At 38.8% G+C, this 15,523-nt stretch overlaps 1 protein-coding gene across 3 annotated transcripts in view; it reads left to right on the top strand.

Annotated features, from left to right (window-relative positions):
- The window catches only part of supt5h (SPT5 homolog, DSIF elongation factor subunit), a 79,117-nt gene that overhangs the window by 39,554 nt on the left and 24,040 nt on the right, over positions 1–15,523 (top strand). For all 3 annotated transcript variants that reach the window (XM_072549216.1, XM_072549214.1, XM_072549215.1), the window contains 6 exons: positions 273–409; positions 1,561–1,716; positions 4,915–5,061; positions 6,992–7,138; positions 10,612–10,737; positions 12,049–12,133. In XM_072549216.1, the coding sequence (XP_072405317.1) occupies positions 273–409; positions 1,561–1,716; positions 4,915–5,061; positions 6,992–7,138; positions 10,612–10,737; positions 12,049–12,133 (798 nt within the window). The remainder of the gene's footprint in view (positions 1–272; positions 410–1,560; positions 1,717–4,914; positions 5,062–6,991; positions 7,139–10,611; positions 10,738–12,048; positions 12,134–15,523) is intronic.

Genomic DNA, 15,523 nt, shown 5'->3' with positions numbered 1-15,523 from the left:
GCCATTTGTTCTTATTTAATGTGGTTTTAATAATGTAAAACTAGCATGTTACAGGAATACAGGAGTTTAAATTAGTGAAAAGTCATGTGGAATTTGATATTAGAAATATTTGGCATTATCAACCAAATTGGAGGTGACATTTGGATGTTAAAAATGGGGTTGTGTGCTGTAATTGAAAAATTGGGGCATCACAAATAATGCATTCTGGCAATTTGACTTCTTGTGCTCTTGACTGAATCTTAAGTATGATGTTTTCATCTTTTTTTTTCCAGGCAAAGAAAGAGAACACAACTTGCAACCTGGAGATAACGTAGAAGTTTGTGAAGGTGAATTGATAAACCTGCAGGGTAAAATTTTGAGTGTGGAGGGCAACAAGATCACAATTTTACCCAAACACGAAGATCTGAAGGTATGGAGAATCATATCATCTCTACTGGTCAATAAGAAGAGGTTTTCTATCCATTGCAGATGATTTTGGATTGTTTCCATCTGATATCTGTTCACTTGCTATAGCAACCAAAACCAGTTTTAAACTAATCTAGCCTGTTTAATCTCCTGTTAATTTAAAACCAGTCCTGAATTTGGCTATGACCTTACTGTTTACAAATCTGTGATGAAAATCCACTCTTGCAAGAGATCTAGTCAGCTGTTAGACAGCAAAGCAAGAATGGATTGTTGTGCAGCTACTGCTAGAAATGTGGCCCTGCAGACACTGGGTGAGGGCAGAAATGGGCCCAGCTATGCTGCCGTTTTCATTCAGTAAACTACTGATCACTGTTGAGACTTTTGCATGGATCCTAGCCACGATAGTGGGATATCAAAGGGTGCCTATTAAGGGAAGGAGAGACATTGACCAAAAAGCAAAAACTAAATTTCAGCTTTCCAATAGATGAAATGATGCATCTCCATTTAAGGAAAAGTATCGTTGCCGTTAAGATGACAATTATGTAGGCCATATGTCCCTAATGACTGACGCATTATATCACACAGTTAGCCCTCCGATTGTTTGCAACGGGCAGAGTACTGATAATGTTCGGAATGTAATATGTAACATTGATTGTGATTTCATGATTGGACAGCACTTCGTGTGCTATGAGTTGCGCTGACAACCAATTTACAATGGTTAGTCGGGCTCACTTATAGTTGCTAGAAACTACATATGTTCATACGTCGTGATCTGTCCTTCACAGGAAAACGAAACATGCTCAGACGTATTTTGAATTAAGCAATCTTCTGGGACTCTAGTTCTCTCTATGGTTTCCATTCTCTATGGTAACGCCTTGGCCAAAGGGGACCAACTTATTTGTCCCCTTTTCTTATATGGTACAAATTGTTGCTTCCTTTATCATTTGACATTCTTGAATGTTTCCTGATGAGTGCAAAGTGAAAAGCTTTGACAGTATTTCCCCTTTGTTCTCAACAAATGCTTAAGTTCTGTATTTCCAAACAAGTAAAGATTTGTTTAGTAGAAAGATTTAAAATCTGAGCATTGACTAAGTCTAGAACTGATCAATGGATTGATGAAGAATCTGGTTAAATTTATCATCTGTTTATTTGCAGGATCCTTTAGAGTTTCCAGCTCATGAATTGCGCAAATACTTCAAAATGGGAGACCATGTGAAAGTGATAGCAGGGCGATATGAGGGAGATACGGGACTGATTGTACGAGTGGAAGAGAACTTTGTCATTCTTTTTTCGGATCTAACCATGCATGAGGTAATGTTTTGAAGGATATATATTTTAAAATTAAACACTGAAAGTAAGAGTGGCAAAGGTACTGTCCAAGTTGTGTAAGACCAAGAAATTCAGGTGCTGGAAATGTGCAACAAAAACACAAATTGCTGAAGCAACTCAGCATGTGTGGCAGCATCTGCAGAGAGAAAGCAGTTAACATTTTGAGTCCTGTAATCCTTTATGCATAACAGCATATTCTTGAAGCAACCACTCTACTTGAAACTCTGCTATATAGGAAGCTGAATGGGAACATCCTAAAGAGATCAACCACTCCTGCCAGTGCATAGGCATATTTGCATGCAACTTAACAAAGTAGAGAAAGTTAATTCGGAGGGACACCAAACACATTGGTAGCCCAGATAAAGTAGCTTTTGTTGGAGCAGACTCAGTGGACCATTACGTTCCTTCTCTAATCTGTGATTCTGTGATCCTACTGGAGGTGACACACACATCTCCTAACAACTCATTTGCCTGACCTCTCAAGACCACTTTACCCACATGACAGTCTGTGGATTGTGCACTGGATTTTATCAGCCTTTTCTGAACTCATTGACCTGGATTGGAAGCAAGTTATTTATCCCAGGAGATTGCCTAAGAAGGATTACTGATAGAGACTGATTATTTTCCCTTGGCTGAGAACCAAAAATGCTGGGGCACAACTTCAAGGTAAGGGGCTGATCAATCAATAATAAGGTAGGGAGAAATTTCTTCACACAAAGAAATTGTTCATCTTTGGAATTCGTTGACCCGGAGGGTTGTGAAATATCTTTTAAACTGCACGAGACAGATTTTAGGTCACTCAGGAAATCAATGGAGTAGGGGTGGGCGGGAAAGTGGAGTTGAAGCTGAAGATCAATCTTATTAGAATAGCACAGAAGGCTTGATGGGCCAAATGGTCTACTTTTTTTTTCCCCTTGTGTCTGAAGTTGGAAACATCAAATCTGAACACAGTGATTCAAACATGGTGAGATTAGATAGTATTGTTTATAGAACTGGTTTCTATACTTAAGGAAAGATCTAAATAGATAAGAACCAGTTCAGAGAAAGCCAAGCTAAAATCTGTAATAGATGAGTTATCATATCAGGAAAGGTAGAGATTGCATCTGCTTGAGTTTAGAAGAGTAAGAGAAGCCTGACTGAAACACAGAATATTTTGAGGTATTAAAGGGAAAGGATATTTTCTTTAGTGGGGAAATCTAGACCAGGGGTCACTGCTTTAAATAACGGTCATCCATGCAAGGTGATGAGAATAATTTTCTTCCCTTAGAGGAAGAACTAATCTTCAAACAGTAATCTAAGCAGACCTTCTGAATGTTTCGTTGGATTGTGTGAGGAAACCGGAGCATCTGGCAGAAGCCAGCACAAACATGAGGAGTACACGTAATCTCCACACAGTCAGTCAGTCAGTCAAGGCCGAAATCGAATCTGAGTCCCTGGCACCATGAGGCAGCAGTGCTAACTACTCGAGTATTCTAGTGCAGCTGGTGTCTCATACAATATGTATTGAAGTAATAGTCAATCTCATGTGTACATAAACCCAATTTTTGGCCCAAAAGTTCTTATTTATTTTATATCTCGTGGCTGGAGCAGTCTAGTGATTCGTTTTCACAATTGCTCTTTCTCTTTGAACTGTCAAAAGTACAAAGCTCGAGGCAGCATTTCCTTCAGAATTCAGGACCACGGCCAGCAACTGCAGAGACAATGATTATTGGCAGTTCCTAAAAAGTGGAGTGGATTTAAATCTTTGTTTAGCTTAATGTTTAGTCTCAAAAACTCAACTTTTACACAAGTAATTCTGCTAACTCTTCATTATTTGCATCTAAGCAACCTAAATGATGTTTTAAAGTCCATTATTCCAATTTAACAAAGGGTTCAGAAAAGATTTACAAAGATGTTGCCAGGGTTAGAGGATTTGAGCTATAGGGAGAGGCTGAACAGGCTGGGGCTGTTTCCCTGGAGCGTTGGAGGCTGAGGGGTGACCTTATAGAGGTTTACAAAATTGAGGGCCATGGCTAGGATAAATAGACAAAGTCTTTTCCCTGGGATCGGGGAGCCCAGAACTAGAGGGCATAGGTTTAAGGTGAGAGGGGAAAGATATAAAAGAGACCTAAGGGGCAACGTTTTCATGCAGAGGGTAATACATATATGGAATGAGCTGCCAGAGGATGTGGTGGAAGCTGGTACAATTGCAACATTTAAGAGGCATTTGGATGGGTATATGAATAGGAAGGGTTTGGAGGGATATGGGCTGGGTGCTGGAAGGTGGGACTAGATTGGGTTGGGATATCTGGTTGGCGTGGACAGGTTGGACCAAAGCGTCTGTTTCCATGCTGTACATCTCTATGACTCCACGACTCTAAATGGTGTTAGGATTGACTGTTCCCCAAAATGTTCTGTTCATTTACCAGTCATCATTATTAATATTCTCATCAAAAATACATTGTAGCTTGCTTTTAATACCATTTTTTTGCAGTTGTTTTGAAAAAGGCTTTGGGAAGTATCAAAATATAGGCCTTGCTTCATTTTGCATTATTTATTGATGCCTTCTATTTTCCAGCAATGAAAATATTCTTTGATAACTGGGTTGTCCCAGGAAGCTCCTGTTCATCATTTTCAATTCTTGTACCTGCATGAAGGAACTTTACTCACTGCAGTTGTTCACTGCTTTGAATGTAAAATAAAGTACATTTAAAAAATATAACAATGTGGGACTTGAGACAATGACTCTGGTATGAACATGAAATGAACGAGCTAGACTGTGCAGAATTGGAATTTGAGTAAGGTAGGCCGGTCAGAAAGGTATCAGTTGTGTGCATGTGTTGGCCTTTGCATTGCGGCCTAAATGTGCATGCATGATTGTCGCTGAAACCTTTCTAGTCAGTGTCAGGAGTTGTAGTGTAGCAGACTATCTGAGCCTGATCCTGTCACTGACCTTGCACTTTCCTGCAGGGGTCATTCGATGACTATCATGAAGAGGAATCCTGTTGGGATTTTTAACTTCTTTTTCCCTAAGCTGGAGGCACTGGGAAGCTTTTGATCCTCTGTTGCCCCTGGCTGTGGCTAACTGACTTTTTTTGGTTTTATTTTATTCTATTACAAGACATGTTTCAATGTTTGCACACTTTGGTGATACAGTTTTAATGGTGTTTGAAATGTTATTGAAATCGTATTGTATTTCAGCTGAAAGTGCTCCCAAGAGATTTGCAACTATGCTCAGAGACTGCATCTGGAGTTGATGCTGGAGGTCAGCATGAGTGGGGTGAACTGGTCCAACTTGACCCACAGACTATGGGAGTTATTGTCCGGCTGGAGAGGGAGACATTCCAGGTATGATGCTTGATTCTTCTTGAGATAGGTTATCGGAAATATTGTTGATTATTGGAGTTTGCTCCAACTTAGACTAAGTATTCAGTGTCTATTTTAGAACCATAGAAATTTCAATGCATATTCTTGACCATTAGATATATCATTTTCTGGATTAGTGGTGCTGAAAGAGCACAGCAGTTCAGGCAGCATCCGAGGAGCAGTAAAATCGACTTTTCGGGCAAAAGCCCTTCATCAGGAATGTCAATTAATCTGAAATTGTAAAACTCTCAATTTCTAAACCACAAGTTGGAATACTTGTAACATGTCTTCTACTTGTCACTGATGTCAAAATTAAGGACACTTTGCTCAGTCTTGAAATGTGGGCCCTGAATGTGTGCATTGAGTGTGAATACAAATATCTTGCCTGAACTATTGGAAGAAAGTGCCTTTGAAACCTCCAGTGCCCAGATTGAAATATTCCACATTTCCAAAGGTATTTCTGAACCAGATTACAAATTGGGAGTGTTTATTGTGGTGATCCCATGTCCATAAGAACAGGGCAGAGCTGACAACCTCATTTCATATAGTTGCCATCATAAAGGCAAGGCAATCATCTCAGTCGGTCTGTATTGATTTCAAACCAGAATTTTAGAGGTCAGCATCTAACTCATTTTATCCTTAATAAAATATCCCAAGATGCCTGATGGTGCTTGATCAAAACAAATTGACACTGAACCATGGAGGGAACTTTTAGAATAGTTTTTAAAAAGCTTGCTTGCAAGTATAGGTTTTCGAGTTTGTTAATGGAGGCGAGAACCAGAGAAGGATTTCCAGAGCTTAGGACTTTGGGAGCTCCAGGTTTGAACATGTTGCTGTGATGAAATCATCTGATGTATGAAATTGTTGTTTCCCTAACGGCCAATCTCATTTTTTTAAACATTTGTTTGTGGGATGTGGGTATTGCTGGCAAGATTGGCATTTATCGCCTAGAGGGCTTATGGAATTAGAATCACATGTAGGCCAAATCAGATAAGGACAGCAATTTCCCTCCCTCAGTACATTAGTTAACAATTGTTCATGGTTACCAACTTGCCATTCAGCTAAGTTTTTATTCTAGACTTTTGTTTTAATTGGATTCACATTTCATCATCTGCGAAAATGGAATTCGAGCCCACGTTGGAGATTAGCAGTCTAGTGTACTACTCCTTCGCTTCCTCACAATGTCCTTATCACAACCTTGTTCAGCCTTGGTCACACCTTGCTTGTACAGGTGTACAACTTTTTTTGATGTTTGATCACAAATTATTGACTCATGTGAGTGGAGCTGTCCTTTTAATCAAACTGCCAGCCTTAAAGGTACCTGATTTGATAATTACCCATGTATCTCTATCTCCCTTTTAAGTGTCAGGACAATTAGAATGTATAGTGGGACGCTCCAGTTGCAAAATAGAGAAACAGTGAATAGAAGAGGTCGTGGAAGTCTAGGCTGCAAGTCATTATCTGAAGTACCACTATGATGGTCTAGAACATTGTGGTGGTCTGTAATGGCAATTAAATGAGGCATCTATGAATGAATATACTTAGCATTTGTTACCTTCTATGGCATACTAGTAAGGTAACTGAAGGAATTCAATATAATCCAATTTTTGTAAAGCACGTTCCTTTAAGGAGCAATTAGTTAATGTTACTGCATTACATGGGTTTGGATTTTTGTTTGCTTTTTGGCTTATTGGATGGACAAAGTTGAAACAAACCCAGTTAAGAATACTTCTAACTAAAAGGCCTGATGTGAACTTTCTCTATCTTGTATCTCCTCATATTTTCCTTAGTTTTCGATAAGACATTTGCAAAAGGCAAACTTTATCCTTCAACAATACAGATAGAAAGCTGGTCCTCTTCTGCTTGGGCTGAGAAAGGCAAACTGCTCATTTTAATATTCATCGTTTTGTAGGTTCTTAATATGTATGGAAAAGTCATTACTGTACGGCATCAAGCAATAACTCGGAAGAAGGATAACCGTTTTGCTGTGGCCCTGGATTCTGAGCAAAATAATATTCATGTGAAAGATATTGTTAAAGTTATTGATGGACCACACTCGGTAAGACTTCCCTACAGTTTTGTTTTGAATGAAATTGCAAATATAGAAATCTGAGTCAAAGGTGAAGTCCCTTGGTCACATCATCTGAAAACACAGCATTTACCTCTAAAGTAACCTGTTGACTATCTCTAAACTAGTACTCCATAGTCTTCCATTTGAGAATTTTCACAGGAGTTGCACAATGAATGCATCAATGGTCGCATTCATTGAAAGAAACTCAGTTTAAGCTTTTAATGAATCCTTGATGTCATTAATTTACCGGACACCTTGTTAGACATCCAGTATTGGATGAGTGGAATTTTTCTCCAGTTAAACATTGTTCCAGCTACAAAACTGCAATTCCTTACCATTGACTCCATCTCCCTTCTTGGCAGCAACACGAGCCCGAAGCAGACTGTTTGCAAACTTGTGTCATTTAACCTTGAAATGATCGAGAAGACTCAATTTGTTGATCCAATCTAATATGTCAGCTCACTCATCCTTGTCAATCCACTCTGCATCCTCTTTAGTATATCTCCTTGTTAACATGGAAATCTGAACTGCATGCTTTGATCTAAATATGGCCAAACCAAAGGTTTGATACAGCTTCATTGTTTATCTGTTCTAATCATGTAGAAATAAAACAGAGTACTTTGTCTGTTTCATGATCTTGTTAACCTGTGGCACAATTGGTAGAGATTGTATTGGTTTAGTACCACCATTTTTTAACTTAATGTGTCTTTATCTTTGTTGAGGAACAGTGAGGGTTGATGTGGATAATCCAGCTGGCGTGGCGCACGTGGACTTCCAAAATTATTTTGGTATAACATCACATAACCGGCTTGTTAATAAAATTGAAGCTCTTCCATGCAAGTAGCAGAATGCATAACAAGCTTGCTATATGACAAGAAACTAAGTTGTGATGAATAATTGTTTGTTGGACTGGAGACAGCACAATAGTGAGGTTCCCCAGGGACCATCTTTAGAACTACTGCTTTTTTGGATCTTTTATCAATGATGTCGATGAATGTGGAGGGTAGAATTTCGAAGTTGGCAGATAAAATAAAACTTGGGAAGTATTAGGAATTGTCAGGATGATAAATTCAGGCTGTCTCTAACTTGGGAATGGGTCTTGTTCCTGAGTCAGTTCACAAGTCAATTTATGTTAAAGTTGGAGCACAGTGCAGGATACAATAAAGCAACTGTTCATAAGTACAGGAAATGTTTATATGTTTTGTATTTAAAATTACATCTCTGTATGAGATTGTGTTTGTACGTATGAGTGTCCACAAGTCTGATGTTCATAAAACAGTGATTATTATCAGGCCTGCATAGACTTCAAGGGCAAGCTGGTGTTATGGGTATTTGGGTTATTATGCTTTATAGATAAAGGCTTAGAGTATAAAATCAAGGAAATTACAGAAAATCCTAGTAAGAACTGGATTGACATCACACGGAGAATTACATCCAATTGTGGATATTGCGTTTTGGAGGATGTGAAGGTGTTAGTGCTGTAAAGATTAACAAGAAGCCTTTCAGGAAATCGTGGCATGAATAGATAGCAGAAGCTGAGGCCATTTTCCTTGCAAAAGAGAATGTTGAGATTTGATTGAGGTATTCAAATTTATGAGGGGTCTGGGCAAGTAGATGTGGAGAAACTGTTCCCATTGGTCCAAAGGGCAAGAACTGATTTAAGACAAATAGCAGAAAAGGGCAACACAGGAAAGGTTTTTATGTTGTGAGTGGCTCCGAATCTAGTTTGTAGTGAGAAGATACCAGGGACAGAAATTGGACAATTATCTAGAGAAAAGGCTGAAGGCCTTTAAGAAACTAAAATGGAGTAGGTCTAGTTGAGTTGATACCAAGTTGAATGCTAACCATTTTCTCATGTCCTACCTTTATCCCTCGTCTCTGCATACTCTTTCGAATTATGATATTAAATTAATATTGCTTCTCTCCGTTGGTTCTGCTGAAACACATAACATTGCTACTGAATTTTGTTGACCTCTTGTCAACCTATTCTATCAGCTTAACTCTGACGTGTTGTGTATAATTCATATTACTGTCACTGTTTGGTACTCCTCCAAGTCTGATGTCAGCAGCAAGTATTGAAATTTTATCCTGTGTACCAAGATCTAAGTCATGTATATGTGTATGTATATCAAAAAGGCAGTGCTCCTCATATTGATATTAGGTAACATTGTTTTTATACAGGAGGATGAGAGACAATCATCTACTATATGATTTTTTTTGTTAAAATGGATATTAACCCTTGTTTTCCATAAGACTCATTATTGGTTACCAATCTGTTTTGTGATACCTTGTTGAACACTTTCTTAAACTCAGTATAGATCCCACATTCTGTTCATCAACATTCTCCAGTTACTTCAACAAAAAATTCAATTAGATCTGTTGAACACAATCTACCATGTTGGCTAATATGTGTTGGCTATTCTTCATGAACTCTATTCAGGACCCTGTGATTTTTTTTTGAAATCTTCATTCGTGTGTGCCTCTTGTATTTTTAATTTATTAATGGGACGTGGACACTGCTGGTTAGGCCAGAGAGTTTTACCCATTTTTCCTGACTCTATTCCAAAAACCTTGATTTTAACCCTGGACTCTTTCATGAATAAGGATGTCAAATTTTCCACTCTTAAATGCTCTGGCACCTCCCCTATATCTAGGGAAGATTGAAAAATTAAGCAACTCTTTTATCCCCACCCCAACTTCCTTTTAACAACTTGGGGGGGGCAAAGCATCCAGACCAGATGAATTACTTACCCTAAGCAGCCTTTCTAATACTGTCTCTTCTGCAAATTTCTCACTTTACAAAGTCTTTACCATTGTGGCTTCTACCAATAATTAGTCAGATTCCACTTCCTTAGTAAACATGTACCTAGGGATGTAACTGTGATACTGGCCATAAGTTATGGATCAGCGGGTTAGTCTTGTCGGGCTGTGGGATAGCTCCTCTTTGAAACAAGACCCCAGCTGTTAGCAAGGAGGACTTTGCAGAAATGACTGAGCAGGATGTGCTGTTGTCATTTTCTGTGTCTTTGTAGGTGCTAAGTGGTCTATTCTATCTGGGTTGATCCTATTTTTGTAATGGTTTATTACAACTGACTGGGTTGTTACACCATTTCAGAGGGCAGTTAAGAATTGCCCTCACCATGTGAGTCTGGAACCACCTGCGGGCCAGACAAGGCAAGAACAGCAGATGGCATTTTTATGACAATTGTTTCCTGGTCATTATTCCTGAGTCTAGCTTTTGACTTAAGATATATTGATTGAACTTAAATTCCAACAGCTGCTATGGCTTTAAATCCATGTCCGAGAGTACAAGTGGGCATTTAGATTTCTCTTCCATCCTGTCTATTGCTAAAAGGCTACCATTTCACCTAAACCTATCCAGTCTTCTGTATTATTTTCTGGAACATTGAATGAAACAATGCTTAGCAGGATTTGTGCTAACCTTCAAAAATTTTTTTTAGGGTCGTGAGGGTGAGATCAGACACTTGTATCGTGGCTTTGCGTTTCTACATTGCAAGAAATTGGTGGAAAATGGCGGTATGTTTGTTTGTAAAACCCGACACTTGGTACTTGCTGGAGGTGCAAAGGTAAGCGGTGTAAACTTAAAACCTTAATAAAATCCTGAATTTTCAGCTTTTTTAAAGTAAAACTAATAAATAGCCTGAGCACTACTTACTTTAGGTGAATGTTCCAAACTTTTTATTTATCCAGAATGTAGTGGGTGTTGGTGGACCTTCCAAAGTAATGCTCTGTATTGGAAAGAGCTTACATCATCACAGGCAACTGTTGGCATTGAGAATTTTTGTCCAAACATTTACACGGATAACTTCAATGTCAATTGCTGATGGAAGACATTGTCAAATATTTGTGACTTTAAACAAGTCAAAAGGTTACGACAGCATGTGATTCCACACACCGTATTGGATTTGGTACCAATTCTTAACCGTGTACGTCTATGTAATGGCGATTGATTGATTCATTCTGCAGTACAGAAAGCACCTTTTCTCCATTCAGAGCCTCTGTGTGCAAACAGACACATTTGGAGCCGAGAAAAATAGGAATGTTGGCATGTGAATCCCAGCTCTTGGACTTTTATTTGTGTTTAGCACAAGAATTATTCTCAATGTAATATGAGTTTATAATGATGCTTTAGCACTCCTCTAGAGGAATCACACTTGAAACATCTTCGCAACTTGCTGTCATTCTTTGAAAATTAAAATTAGCTGCTTCAAAATAATATTTGCATGATTTTACTCTGGATGTAATTTTCCAGCTGTAAATCCATTCCCATAGCTGCTACTTGCAAGTTAGTTCTTTGTATTTTCAACTGATCAACTAAGAACATGAAGTAAAAGCAAAAGATGGTGGAAATATTCAACAAGTCACTCAGCATCTGATAGACTGGCTACTGTTTGGACTGAGATTCTTCATCAACACTCTAAGGCAACCTTGTTGTCCTTTACCAACAGGGAAATGGTTTTCTTTTCAGAGATTGTAGATACTTTTACCCTGTTTAAGTAGGTAGCTGACCTCCTTTTGACTTTTAACTTAGCATGGGCCTGTGCAAAACTTAACTTCAGGCAAGGTTGTGGTTGGCATGTACAGTTGCTGCAGTAGATTCCAATTTAACTGGAAAGAAGGTGAACATTCAATTATTATTGGGTTTGACCTGCTGGTGGTTTAAAGTCTCATTATCTTAGCATACTCCCGAATGCTATGTGTCTGTGTAATTGAAGTGCACTCATTCTGTGTACAGCTATGTTCAAACTCAAGTCATTGCTCCAGTGAGGAGCAAGTGTTGGTGAGCTTCTTTGAGTGGAACTGCCTCTTGAGCTAGCATGGCAATTAACCCCGAATATTCCTTCATTGGTAACTTTTGTTTTGGACTTTTATTGCAGCCAAGGGATGTAACAAATTTCACAGTGAGTGGTTTTGCCCCAATGAGCCCTCGGATCAGCAGTCCAATGCACCCCAGTGGTGGAGGTAAGTGAGCATTTCAGGCAAGATCTAAAGCTATTTATTTCGTGGAAGGCATGCTTTTGACAACCAGGACTGAGTGCCAGTAAATTGACATTCGAAGACTGTTGCTTTCTCATATGATGTGTTTATTCCATTAATAGCAGGCAATATAAATTTTGCCTATTGATCTGTCTTTGATGCATAGCTGAAATGGTTTCACTGGGAGACTCTGTTGATGATTAGTGATACCAATCTGCAAATTATTTCACATGTGGTCTGCCTGACCTAAGTATTTCCAGCATTTCCTGATTTATTTTCTATTTCCACCATCTACAATAATCTGCTTTTCAACTTGCAATTCATTGAATTTGTGTTCCCTGTGATAGGAGTGAATTCTCTCCCATATTAAAATAGGGGCTTTCTCAGGGCCCTCTTAGCAGACTTGTATTAATGTCTGTAGCCTTAGCTTCCAAACTAAATTACCAAACGAGAAATGATTTTCTTTTCAGAGGTTTTGGTATTGTGGAGACTCCTATCCTGTTAAAATAGGTAGCTGAACTAAATGACCATGATCATGAAGTTTGCATCTTGGAACCCATTACAAGACCATGTCAAATGGTTCTAAGGAAGGAAAACCTTTGCAATAAACTGGTGTACAATCTGGGTGGTTTGAGACTTCATGGTATTACTTCTATATAACAGCTTGCATTTATATAGCATCCTTAACATATTAAAACATCCTAAAGAACTTCACAGAGATTGTTAACAGACAAAATATTAAGCCAGTGAAGGAAATGTTTGGAAATTAATCCAAACACTGGGTCGCTGCGTTAATGAGGCCTAAAAACTGCTTTGCAGAGAGAGAGGAGGTTTATGGAGGTAATTTTAGAGCTCATGGTCTAAGCAAATGAAGGGACAGCATCCAACACCAAGCCAAAGGAAATTGGGACATGCAAGAGGCATCAATTGGAGGAACACAGTTGATGGAGAAAGTTAGTGAGATAGCAAGTGGCAATCCAATGAGATGATTTGAACACCAAGGCAATGATTTTAAAATTGAAACTTTACCAGGTCAGAAATCCGTCTATGACAGGCAACCATATGTGAATGTGTAAGAATTGTGTTATGTACAAAGAGAATTTGGGTGAGCTCAACCTGTTAGTGTGTTGCAGATAGGAGGTCAACCATGAAGAAGTTGATTGGGGTAATAAAGGCATTAAAGAAAATTTCAACAACAGATGGGTGATATCATGGAAGTGATAGTTAAGTAACCTAGTGTGAGATCAGAAGCTCAACTCAGATGGACTGTTGTGGCTGTGGAAACTTTCTGGTTCATCCTGAGTTCATGGCCATGAAGGAGGACTGAATTAGCAGCTAGGGGACAGAATATGTTGTGAGGGCAAAGGCTGATGTTAATTGGTTGAATTTTTTATTCATCTGAAGTGTTGCATGATCTAATAGCACAGAGGTGGTGCAGGAATTTAGAGAGAGGGATGGTGGTGTTGTGAAGCTGCGTAACATCAGTGTATCTATCTTCCACAGACTGTCCCTTGGTGTCAGTATCAGATTAAAAAAAATAGGCTGGGCCCAAGATTAAATCTTTGGTTGTCCTGAGGTAGCCATGTAGGAGCAGGAAGAGAAGTACTATACATTTCTTAGCTATAATTGCATATTTGGGAATGAAACCATGTGAGGGTAGTGCCTGTTAGTTTGTCACTGAGGAGGTGCTGGAAGAGAACGATTGGCAATATCATGATCGCAGACAGCTATCATAGATCAGAGCTGAATAATCAACATGGTTACAGACATGTGGGGTCATTTGCAATCTCTTTGATTTTATTATGAGGTAGTTTAAACATGGATTTTGCCATTTGTTCTCTCTAACTTTGTCATGTAACTCTGCAATCCTCCAGTTCTTGCTTCTTCGACATTTCTTACTCCTTTCAACTTGCCACTGGTTGCTTCTGTCTCTTCAGCAATCTTGAACATGAACTCTAGAATTATCCCCTTAAACCTCTCTGTTACCCACATCCTTTGAAGGGTCAAAACTTACCTGCCTGTGATAGGTTCTGATTTGGAGTTATAGAAAGGCGGGCATGGGTTTGAAAGGTAACAACACTTCGTCTTTACAAGTGAGGAGTTTGGAGATTGGGCAGCAGTTGCAAGAACAGAACTGTCAAGCTTGGATTTTCTTGAAGGGTGGTTTTAATAGTGGACATGGTATTTGAAGTGGAGGGGAATGTTATCAAAGAAAAGGGATATGTTTATGTTATCAGCAATCAGGAAGGCAAGAAAGGAAGGTTGGATGATTAGCAATTTATTAGAAATAGGATCAAAAGAGCAGGGGTGAGTTGCAACTAAGTTGAACTGAGATGCTTGAGGTGAGTTCAGGGTTAGGGAGAAAATGGAATTTTTCTAAGTTTGGCTTGCTTGGAGAAGAGAGGGAAAAGGCAGCTGAACAGATGCCTGAAGCTCAGTGACTAAGAAGTAAATGAGATACTTGCTCATGTTGGAAGTGGAGTGTGGCATAAGAAGGATTTCAGGAGGGATTAATGGGGAGATAGTGATGTAATGGTAATATTACTGGATGAGTAATCTTCCTAGGCTAATGCTCTGAATGCAAATAGACTGACTTTGAAAGGAAATTTCATTATTCAGACCAAAGGCAGCAACTGGTGAAATTTGAATTCAGTTAATAAATCTGGAATTGAAAGTAATTCTTAGTGATAATGACCATGAAACTGTCATCAGTTGTTGCTTTAAAAAACCCATCTGGTTTGTGGTTGAGTTAACGCTTTCTGAAATGGCCTGAGCAATCTCATTTGTTCAAATATAATTAAGGATGGGCAGCAAATGCCAGCCTTACCAGCTTTCATAAAAGAATGAAGGAAAAGATGGTGGTTGGCAGCTGAGAAGAGAATTTGAGCTATCTTCAGATTCAAGGATGATCCTAGAACAGTAATTAGTTTTGGCAGAGATCCAGTAGTGCTTTGTTTCATCCAGCTAGATCTGGCAACAAATGGCTCAAAGCAATTGTCTACCATAACCTCTCACGTGTACAGCTAATGAGAATAATACAAGACAATCAGTGCACATGGGAGTCAAATACTTAAGCATGCCCAGAGTCCAAGCTTTTCCTGGACTTCCTGTAACTTGAATATGAACTTGATGAGCATAGAGCTCTCCAGAAAGACCTGTAATTAACCATGATGTTTAAAACAAAATGTTTGATGAATACACAGTAGGAAAAATATAAGTTGGTGTGAATAATGAAATCTCCTTTCAAAGTCAGTCTTCCAGGTTTACGTAATATTAAATTTCCAGCATGCATTAACTGAACAATTGTAGCAATAGTTGGGCTAGTTTGATAAAGGACAATTACCTGCAGATAAATCTTGTTTATTAACTACTGGT

The sequence above is a fragment of the Chiloscyllium punctatum genome, chromosome 29 (genome assembly GCF_047496795.1).
Source record: "Chiloscyllium punctatum isolate Juve2018m chromosome 29, sChiPun1.3, whole genome shotgun sequence".
In the NCBI taxonomy this organism is placed as follows: Eukaryota; Metazoa; Chordata; class Chondrichthyes; order Orectolobiformes; family Hemiscylliidae; genus Chiloscyllium; species Chiloscyllium punctatum.
The sequence above is the reverse complement of the archived record's forward strand: the minus strand, read 5'-3'. Positions and strand labels throughout refer to the sequence as shown.